Source organism: Saccostrea echinata, unplaced genomic scaffold (assembly GCF_033153115.1).
Source record: "Saccostrea echinata isolate AGI-Se365-2 ecotype Australia unplaced genomic scaffold, CSIRO_AGI_Sech_v1 ptg000025l, whole genome shotgun sequence".
NCBI classification, from domain to species: Eukaryota; Metazoa; Mollusca; class Bivalvia; order Ostreida; family Ostreidae; genus Saccostrea; species Saccostrea echinata.
Genome location: NW_026889774.1, coordinates 13,761,871 through 13,772,500, shown reverse-complemented (window position 1 = coordinate 13,772,500; position 10,630 = coordinate 13,761,871). Strand labels below are relative to the sequence as shown.

Genomic DNA, 10,630 nt, shown 5'->3' with positions numbered 1-10,630 from the left:
GGAAACAAAAGTTGTGAAATTTATGGCCCCTGCCCCCATGGGGCCTGAGGGGTGGGGCCATCAAAACCATCAAAATTAATGCAATCTTTAAAAATCTTCTTTACTCATGAACATCAAGAAGTCAAACTATTGGCATAAATGTAATAAACATTGAGCCCTCTACCAAAATTGTGAGATTCATGGCTCCAGGGTCAGGGTTCTGGTGCTAGGGTGGGGCTATATAGATTATATAGTGAAAATGCATTATTTCTTTGAAAATCTTTTTCTCCACTCCTGGGTATTATTTAAACAAAAGAAGTGCATGGTTATGATAGGCAAGAATGTCTCTTCCATAGTTGTGAAATTCATGGCCCCTAGGTATTATAAACTAACTAATTACATAATTATGTTGAATAAGGATGCTTTTTCCAAAATTGTGAATTTCATGGCCCCAGGGTCAGGGGTTCTGTTTTTTTGGGGGGCTCTATTGATTATATTGTGAAAATATATTATTTTTTATCTTCTTCTCTGCTCCGGGGTATGAAACAAACTAACTAAGTACATTGTTATGATGAGCAAGAGTGCCTTCAAAATTTTGAATTTCATGGCCCAAGGGTCAGGGGTTCTGGTGTTAGGGCAGGCCTATATTGATTATATAGTGAAAATATATTAATTCTTCGAAAATCTTCTTCTCTGCTCCTGGGTACTATATAAACTTACCAGTACATAGTTATGATGATCATGCTTTAAAAATTGTGAGATTCATGGCCCCAGGGTAAGGGTTTCTGGTGTTAGGACAGGCATATATTGATTATATATACTGAAAATGCATTAAATCTTTGAAATTCTTCTCTGCCCCTGGGTATTATTTAAACAAAGGAAGTGCATGGTTATGAAAGCAAGAATGTCTCTTCCACAATTGTGAAATTCTTGGCCCCAGGGTCAGGGGTTCTGGTGAATGGGGAGGGGGTCTATTGATTTTATAATGAAAATGCATAATTACTTTCAAATTATTTTTTCCACTCCTGGTTATAAAGCAAAGAAACAAGTGTATAGTTATGATAAGCAAGGGTGCTTTTGCAAAATTTTTAAACTTGTGGTCCCAGGGGTTCTGGTGTTTCTCCGAGGGGGGGGGGGTATTGATGACATAGTGAAAATATGTGAATTCTTTGATAATCTTCAACTAATTGCATAGTTATGTTGATGAGGCTACCTCTTCCAAATTTGTGAATTTCATGATCCTGGGTCATGGGTTCTGCTGTTAGGGTAAGGCTGTGTTAAATCTGTAGTGAAAATGCATTATTTCTCGGAAAATCTTCTCTGCTCCTGGACATATTGGAGGCAAACAGAGTTAAAAGTTTTAATAAGCAAGGGTATTTTTACCAGAATTTTGAACATCTGGATCATTTAGTCAGGTGTTCTGACCATGACCATAGTTCTATTAATTTGTATTCTACTGAGCAAAGTTATTCCCCTTTGACATTCACCTTTGATAATTAATCACTGTAAATAATGTATTTGAAAGGTTAATAGAATAAGAGAATATTATGCAAGAACATTTATTGTACAATACAAAAAGTACTTTCATAGTTTTAATGATCAGGTAGACTTGGAAATAATAGATGAATAAAATTGAGATAAAAATAACTTAACTTTTTAAATGTTCTTCAAAGGCAAAGAGAGGCCAATGTGAGAGGTAACTACGATATATATGGGGCTAAAAATGGTGAAAGTGATAAATGGGAGACCAGTTATTTTGTTGATCCTAATCATACTATTTTTCTTGCTTTTGGGCAACAAAGCTTCATTTATCAGTTTATGGATCCAATTGTTATACTCAGGTGACTGTTAAGGTTCTTGGGCCTTTTGTTATTGTTCTTCTTATGCACCAATATTTCGACACCCAACACCGAAGTTTACCATACTTTCTTCTGTAATAATGTTTATTTTTTTAAGAGACCACTAGCACATTTAACGCACTTTTCTGTTGGGCTTCTCCCTAACAAAAAATACTATAATTCACTAAAATCTAGTTTGCTATAGTTAACTATATAGTGGAGATTACCATATACAGTATAGTATCGAAGTTTTTACTGTAGTAAATCAAAGTTTTTACCTTAGTAAATCAAAGTAATTTTACTATGCATGTCAGATTGTTATATTTTATGTTTCCCAGTTCATTCATGCATGTTTATTATATTAAATGGAACAATTACTATATTGGTATATCTACATATTACTTTGTATTTCCAAAATTTAATCACTTATGTTGAATATAAGAGATTTGAAAAATCTCAAAAAAAAAGTTCTAGGGTAAAATTTCATAGTATTGGCAATAGTATGAAGACTTTACTATAGTAAACTTTAATTAACTATTAATAGTAAACTATAGTAAACTATGGTTACTAGTAACTATAGTAAATGTTTGTTAGAGCTGTTAGGAAATAAGGCACCTATCTGATATAGAAATACACATGTATTCTTTGATTCATATTTCGTTTGCTAAAACTCTATAAACCGTAAAGATGATATTTCTTTTGTCTTACCAACGTCCATAGTAAATCTGGAATTTATAGATATCATGTTGCTCACAGCTTCGACATTTATTGGGTCCCTACAAATTTTGATCGACAAGTTCATGTAATACGTACTCCTTTTCATTTTTTAAAATCTGAACACTGTACAGTGTAAAATACTCGTCTTTCCAGACATCAAAATCACATCTTTCTTATTGGTTCTACAACGATTTTTGAAGTGAAGCGCAGCTTCTTACAAACGCCTTATTTTCAGCTTCTTGCTTCCTCTGAAATATTGATTGATTGTATGTTGTTTTACGTCCCATTCGAGAATTTTTCACTCATATAGAGACGTCACCATATACCGGTGAAGGGCTTCAAATTTTGACCTTTACTCGGCACTCAGGGCCATTGAGCAGTGAGGGATCTATATCGTGTCAACGCCTGCCGTGACACGGGGTCTCGGTTTTTAAGGTCTCATTCGAAGGACCCGCAACTTTCACTTAAAGTGCCGAGCGCATGGCGAAGGAACAGTTGCTTCCCATTTTTTTATCGACTTAGGTCAGTCGCGGCCGAGATTCGAGCTCACGACCTCCCGATCACGAAGCGAGCGCTCTACCGACTGAGCTACCGTGAACGGTCCCTCTGAAATATAATTTCTTTGCGAAGACAGTAGGAAAAAGCATGCAGTTTTTTGTGATTATGAGTTCTTATTGTACTTCCGGCTGTGAAAAAAATATTATTAAGTGCTTCTACTATTTTAAAGGGCTGTGTATTGAGCAAAATATTTCGATACGATACGATATTTTATAAAGCGATATATTGGATTCTTTATTAAGTCTATCAAAAACTCTTGTAAATCATTTAATGCATAAATTTGATTAAAAAAAACTGTTTATTAGCAAATTGGAAGTTCATATCTCACTTTCTTTACGAAGTATACTCTTTAATTTCATACTTTTAATGACTGTAAAATAACATATTAAAATATAGTTGTCTATGTATTTTGTAATAGTTATTTAAGACGTGCTACCTCCTTAATGTTTATTTCATTATTGACCAGTTTTAATTCAAAACAGTTTAAAATAATCCTTGGTAACTGAAATTCCCAATTTTTTTCAGAATTTTAAGAAAAACTCTCCGCCCGATACGTATTGGAAGTTATTTTTCGATACGATACATTCCTGAATATCGATACGTATTAATTAATCGATATATTGACACAACCTTTTATATTATGATGAACTGTATGTGCATTACTTACTGAACGACACATATTTAAATTGAGCAATCTCTTTTAAAACAGTTTTCATACAGTTTTAATTTAAGCTGTACACAGTCTTTTGTGGCTTGTACATTCTTTTCCAATATTTATTCGTAATTTGGTACCAGGGAGAGTTGAAGAGAAATGTCTGGCTCTAAGAGATACTGGAAGTGAAATCTCCACTAGTTTTGGAATTTTTTTTAACCAAAAAAAATCTGAACATATCTTTTTCTTTCCATATGAAGCACCGTGTTTGTTGATGCTCGACCCCACTGCTGGAGTTCTTGGCGAGCAACTGAATGCTCATATAATGAGATGTTCCAAAATCATGGAACAACAAGGAAAATTTTGCATTGAGGTGAGTTTATTTAAAGGTCACTGTAAAATCTCGATGGAATAATTAATTTTCTTATCATGATGGAGCAACTTTTATCTCCACAGCGGTTCCTTGTATTTGTAGAAAGACCTAGTTGTTAGGGTGAGAACGGTTATTTGCTAGTAGACCTTCTAAAATGAAATTAAATTTTATGACTAGCATAATGTAAGACTACTAAAATTTCTTGCAAGATATCCTTCAATGGGTCAGTAGAGCGATGGTGCAGAAAGGTTACATCAACAAAGTGTGAGTCAGTTGGTGCCAAACTTTTGATTACGAATGGTGATGAACCTGAAAATCTGAGGACCTTGGAGAATATCCTCTGTTGTGTTGTATGTCTTCCTATATGGGCAATACAAACCGCAGTCATCAAGGTATTAATTTATATCTATGTTTATAAGGATAATTGTTTATAAATCTTTCCATTCAGTGGCATGTATTTTTCCTCTTGGACGCAGTTTAAAGTTTTCTTAGTTTTCTTCGCCGAGTAATCTGCCTGGTAGACTATTCAGGCAGAAATATAAATGTTGTTTTATACTAACTCCTCTTAATTTTGTCAGACATGGTACAAAGGTAAAATGACATGTATAAAAGACGATAGTGACCTGTTTCTAAATTTCCATGAAGCAGAATTTATTCAGAGACTGTTATATATGAAGAAAACCTCCTGTGGCCTTCAACTCAACATTTAGATACCGTATATCGACAACGTTTTATCAATTAACAATACATGAAGTTATTTTCACTCATACGTGTCGACTCGATATATCCCAGTGAACTCAAAATTAAAGACACTACAAAGTCTACCACATCTGTTTCATATTTGAATGTTAACTGACTATAGACTATAATGGCCAGCTAATACTACATGTAGTTACTAAACTGTATGGCGAACGGGATTAATTCAGCTTTCCATCGTCAGCTTCCCTCATTTATCTAGTATTTTTCTAACATCACCTGTATATATGACAAATAAATTAATGTCACAAAGATTTCAACAACCCCATTTAAAGTCAGCTTTTCGCAAATTCTAAGGTCGTTATAATGACGTGTTTGTAAATTATACAACCTGTGTTCGGTCGCATTTTGTCTGATATATTTTGATACCATTTTAGGTCATTCCTTTTATACGAATGATAAGGTCGAATTTTGTCCCTTATTTGATATAAAAAAATGAAAACTGTTAAAATTGTGATAACTTGCAATAAAGAACTTTAAATAGTGTTTGTTTTAAAACCATCATTAATTTTGATTCAAAGCAAACATAAAAGTCAAAAGACGGTGATAAGGTGGATTATTTTACCCAAGTTCCTCAATTCTGATGGCATTTCGTAAAAGATGAGATCTATACTTTCACTCCGGGAAACATAGAGCACAAGCTTGCCCATCTGAGATTTTAATACACAAGGTGTATCTGACACTGGTGAAATATCTTAATTTGAAAGGCAGACAAGATTGTGTTTTGTGTTTTCTGAATCAAAATGTGTTTTAAACTTGATAAAAATTTGAATAAAAAATGAGAAAATTTGAATATGATCAATTTTGTGATCTTTCGGGTCGTGTGGGGGTTTTTTATTATGTGTTCGATTCGCTAGTATTCTTAAAGTTGTTGAGAATAATAGAATATTTTTATTTATTTTAGTTGCATCGAGAAGTTGCTTATCAAGATTTATCTGCGACATTCGATGCTGAGGAAATCCTGTTGCATGGTTCTGTTGGGGGTATTCAAAATCAGAGAAAGCAATTATTTAGAGGTCAGTTTAACCTTAATATTAATTTTACAAGAACCACTATCATTCATTTTAACTTTGGAATACTCGTTTCGTCGTTTATAAACTACATGCACATTGCTATCCTATGGCAAACCGATTTACTGTTTATTGTGGGAAAAGGTATGTCAATTTCAAGGGATATCTTTTGATTGAAAAAAAATGTCTCTTCATCTTGTATAGATAACGCTTTCAAAGAAAAGATATTTCTTCATAAATAAATACTTTTAATTATGAAATTAAACAGAATAATACAGATTTGTTTTTCTGAAAAAAGAGAAGAGGGATTTATTCAACTGCATTATGACTACTTTCTATAATTTCCTTAATTGACGAATAAAAACTATCAAAAATAATGTTTGAAGTTGCATGGGACACATCAGTAATATTGATCAAATTTAGTCATTTTTAAATTATCTGATTGATTTTCTTCAATGAATAAACTCTTTTTAAATGTATTTTTTGGTTAAAATTTCCAGAGCTTCCAACCTCTACGGTTTTCTACACGAAATCCCAAGAAACTCCTGCAGAGGATCAGGGTCACAAATACATTTGCATCAAGAAATACGACAAAAATTTTGCAAACGTTTTAGATGATAATATAAGCCAAGAAAATCAGTACGAAACTACAAGCATTTATAATCTGTTTGAAGATAAACATAAACGTACTTCATTCAAGCTTAAGGAAGATCGGAAATCCCCAGAATTGATAGTCAGTAAAAACGTGGACATTAAGATCGCTCCTCAGTCAAAAGACTTGCCAAGAGATTCCCGTAACAATACTGCGAACACAAACGAAGCACATTCAGCGAGACACTGTGAAAATGCAGTCTCCCAAATTTATATTGACCACAAACGAGATTTACACGGCATCGAAACATATGACGAAAAAGATGACGATGATGAAAATGATTTGTTCACTACTAAAATTCATGAACCTGTTAAACAAAATCGATTGCTTAAATACGAGAGGAAAGAATCAAACGATGAAAAGGAAATCAGAAAAACACCAGCTGAAAATGAAATCTTAGGTGTGAAAGATGACTTTACAAGAAGTTTTTCTACCTATCAAGAACAGTCCCATGGTGATGATGCATCACCTAGATCAGATAGTCATCGAAATACAGTTCAGAACTCCATCAGTGAAAGTGGAAAGGACAGGGTAGAAGATATCGGCCGACGAAATGATCTCAAAAAGATAACTACGATTGAGGGTGTTGGACAATTTGAAAAGTCTGGTGATAAACTTCAAGAAAAAACAAGTGGACTGGATGATGTTTCTTCTAACAACACCAATGAATGGGATATGGACATTTCTGATTTAGAATCTGAAAATTCATTTGAAACAGAAACTGAAGTACAATCAAGTATTGAAGTGAAACAACCACACCGCCATAACATTCAGAGGAGGAAGGATCCAAGATACGACTCCAGAAGAAAATACCTAGGTGTGCATACCCCTAAAAGAAAGCTCAGAACAAGTCTTTCAAACGCCGACAGTATAGGATAAATATATGCGTAAATAAATTCATTTAAAATATTGTGTTTTTATTTATAAACTATAACAAGCATGTAAAAACAAGACAGAGATATAAAAAGGTTGGAAGATGTATAATAGTTAGCAGGAATGCGCAACCGGAACTTTTAAAAAACTTGCAACACTCTCTTTTTTTGGATAAAATATTTGATACATTAACGTGAAAAGGGGTTGTCTATACTGCAATAAACAGTGAGGAATCCAACTGACCTTTAAATGATTTGCATTCTAAAATAACAGAAACACATTATTCTCGGGAAAAGGATAAAGAATATGTTTCAAAGAAATCCATTCAGTAAATCTTAACTTCCGGTATTTAAGACCTATTGGTAAACTGTTACTATACATATGATAGTTGATTACATTAAGTTGACAACTAAATTAAGGTTGAATTAAAAATTTTCGTATTGGTTGCCAACTGCACATAAAATATCGGAATGTTCAACACTGGTCTAATACATGAAATATCGGAGTGTTTAACATTGGTCATCTGAAAAGGAAATGGTTTTCAACAGTGGTCAACCCTAGCTGCAGAACTGTAGCTCTCTGCTTGAGAAAATTCGGACAGACAAAGCAGAGAGCTACAGATCCAAGCGTTGTCAAAACCTTCGATTTACGCCGCCGCTTTTTTGTCGCTCGCTTCGGGTATTATTTCTTGTAATTTATATCTTCCCCTGCTTTAAGAATAGTATCCGATAATTAGCCATATATTTTACTCCTATTTTTGATACCTTATTTACCTTTCAACGGTCTCAAACAGTCCTTAATCATTAATGGTTTTGGAATGTCGGTTTAAAAAAATCCCATTCCGACGTCCATGTTGGCGGGTCGTGCGGAAAAAAAAAGTCATTCAAAAAACTTATACTTGCTGAGAAATGTAAATGAAAAATTCAGGAGGTTCAAATATCATGTATATTATCTACAAAGAAAACAATATATATGTAAAAAAGATACGAGATAAAATAAAACTCGGGCGTGTCATTTCAGGATGACACCAACGTCGACGTCGACATGTATTTTTTTTATTGATATTCCAAAACCACATACGGCCGTCTGGAACCGTTGAAAGGTAAATAAAGTATCAGGAATAGGAGTAAAATATATGGCTAATTATCGGATACTATCTTTAAAGTGGGGGAAAGCATTAAATACAAGAAATAATACCTGAAGCGAGCGACAAAAAAGCGGCGGCTTAAATCGAAGGTTTTGACAACGCTTGGATCTGTAGCTCTCTGCTTTGTCTGTCCAAATTTTCTCAAGCAGAGAGCTACAGTTCTGCAGCTACCCATGATCCCTATATGCATGGCAAAAACTCAGCTAAGTGATCAATTGATCACCAACAATCAACTGTTTCAGATTTAAAGCGACAAAAAGATTTATAGATTAATAGATACTTTCCTAAATACTGCTTTAAATAAAATGACCATTTGACCATGAGTTAACTGCTCTTCATTGATTTATGTGAAGTTGCAAGAATTGATCTTCAGACAAGATTTGATCATTAATATTCATAAATTCCAAAGTGAGACCAGGAGGACCTATTTTAGATCAAAACACAGCTTACCCCCTAAAATGATCAAGTTACAAAGCTTCCATGGTCCATGGTGTCACAGTGTGCAAGATATGATTCAGGCACAAAAAAAGCTGATAGATAGACACATGAGAATGCCTATACCGTAATTCAACCGTCAAAAGATGAGTGTATCAAAAATCGTGTTGGTCGAAATGTAAACTGGCAGTGCTGTGATCAAGCTCACAAAAAAATTAAATCCCACCCTCATCCTACTGCAGTTTGATTTTAAAGTGCATGTCGTATATATTTTCATAAAAGTACCTTGAACTCGCCAAATTGACCATGGTTTAAGAAAATTATACCCTTCAGTCATAAAGAACTTTTCTGTGTATTAATAATGATATTGTTCCATTTGAAAGTTAGGGACATTAATTTTATACTGAAAGTATTTATGCCGGTGATATTCGGCTTGCCAAATTGACCTTCGGTCAAGGATTTGACGTAATACTGTCACAAATAATGATCATTTAAAGTATCAACTTTCAATATAAACCCTCAGAAAGTCAGAAACCGGACTTAAATATCATAGTCTTATACAAGTGATCTTGAATTTGCTAGAATGACCTTGGGTCAAGATCATGACATAAATATCATTCGTGTTACAAATGCGCTTTCAATTATTTCTGTTGAAAATTTTTGGATTGAACATGAATTTTTGTCCCCCTCTTTTGCAAAAGCGAGGGGACATTAAACCTCATTCGAATGTCAGTCTGTCTGTCACAAAATCATAAACCTTGATCATAAATGTTGAAAGAGAGGAGATAGGGCTTTCATATTTCACAGGTACATTACCTGTGACAAGACCTTTCCAAATATGCTATCTTTGTGCTAAAGTGTGAGTTCCAATGTTTCTCCATCTGAAAGCTACATGTATGGCCAGGCCACAAATATTGATTTTTTTACCTGTGACCTAAAACTTGGTGAATAACACTTTTGTTAAGATCATGACATATCCTAAGGTCAGAAATAGTCCTCTTGCTGCATGTCCTTTTTCAGTTGAAAAACTTTGTGGTTGTAATAGAAAATTATAAATAGCAAAAACAGATTTAAGTGCTGTATTAAATATAAATGATTTGGTAAATAAACTACATTGTACTCGAAAAAAAGAAGATGAAAATACTTATTCATATCTGAAAATGTTTAAACAACTTCAAACTTGTTGTTTTAGTAACTTTAAAATTTGCAAAATCATTCTCATGTTTTCATTCAAAATTGTAAGGTTTCTTTTGTATCAGTGAGGGGTTATAAGTGTCTGTAAGAGAGGGGGTAAGTGTCACTGTGTTTGCTTATCTTGGCTAATTAATTGACTGAGACATCCCTGACCAGATAATGAGGTGTAAACTGTGAACTACCTAGTTTTAACTTTTATTATTCATAGTTCTATTGAAGACAAACAATATTATTAAAACAATTAATAGCTCTCAAAACACTTATTTCAATACAGAATGAAATTGTGCTATTAGTTTAATTACTTAAAGACACATTTGATTTACATCTTTATTACTAAGAGTTCTAATTTACTTATTTTTTTTAAGAAGACATATGAATGTTTAATGTGTACTGACAACATACAGGCAGCCCAAATACTTCTAATGAAGTTATTCACAATAAAATTA

General features: G+C 33.5%; 1 protein-coding gene across 1 annotated transcript in view; it reads left to right on the top strand.

The window, feature by feature from the left end:
* Positions 1-7,414, top strand: part of LOC133192911 (uncharacterized) — a 12,489-nt gene extending 5,075 nt beyond the window's left edge. Inside the window, exons 3-6 of the mRNA XM_061328917.1 lie at positions 4,005-4,117; positions 4,327-4,509; positions 5,778-5,889; positions 6,384-7,414. Coding sequence (XP_061184901.1) covers positions 4,005-4,117; positions 4,327-4,509; positions 5,778-5,889; positions 6,384-7,414 — 1,439 coding nt within the window. The remainder of the gene's footprint in view (positions 1-4,004; positions 4,118-4,326; positions 4,510-5,777; positions 5,890-6,383) is intronic.
* The last annotated feature ends 3,216 nt before the right edge of the window (positions 7,415-10,630 follow it).